This window comes from Plasmodium gaboni (genome assembly GCF_001602025.1).
Source record: "Plasmodium gaboni strain SY75 chromosome Unknown, whole genome shotgun sequence".
Taxonomy (NCBI): domain Eukaryota; phylum Apicomplexa; class Aconoidasida; order Haemosporida; family Plasmodiidae; genus Plasmodium; species Plasmodium gaboni.
Genome location: NW_017385490.1, coordinates 1 through 600, shown reverse-complemented (window position 1 = coordinate 600; position 600 = coordinate 1). Strand labels below are relative to the sequence as shown.

At 19.5% G+C, this 600-nt stretch overlaps 1 pseudogene across 1 annotated transcript; it reads right to left on the bottom strand.

Moving 5' to 3' along the window:
* Positions 1-208: 208 nt before the first annotated feature.
* On the bottom strand, positions 209-600 carry PGSY75_0031900 (exported protein (PHISTa-like); annotated as a pseudogene; the record flags this gene model as incomplete). The annotated part of the gene is made up of 1 exon: positions 209-600. A coding segment is annotated over one exon (392 nt), but the record flags the coding sequence as incomplete, so codon positions are not given.

Sequence of the window (600 nt, the reverse complement as noted above, 5' to 3'; positions counted from 1 at the left end):
AATATAATTTTTTTTTTTTTTTTTTTCATTAGATTTATCATAATTCTTTTGTTCCTATTTCAGATCAAATTTATCTTCAGGTGGAACATTCTATAATTTGAATATATAATTTTTTTAATTAATATTAAAAAAACAACTTTTATATATATAAAATATTGCTATATATATAATCAAATAATATATATATATATATATCTTTTAATTTTTATTATATTAAGTAGTCACCATCAGAATGTTTCTTAATTTTTTCAAGGAGAATCTTTTTGTATTTTTCATATAATTCCTTTTTTAATGTCCTAAAATGTTCTAAGAATGCATAAATAAATTGTAATATATCATCAAGCGTATGTTTGTCATTAATTAGACTAAAAAACGTGCTATTGTATTCTAACTCTTCTTTTGCTATTGTTCCATAATATTCCGTAATATTTTCATTCCATATTTTTTCATATAAATATGACTTAATATTATTTTTATCAGTATCTACATAAATATTATTATCTAAATACTTTTGTATTCATTCCCTTAAGTCCTTCAGTATATTATCAAAATCTTCTTTCGCAACACCAATTGTGTCATTCCATATATTTATAAGATCTT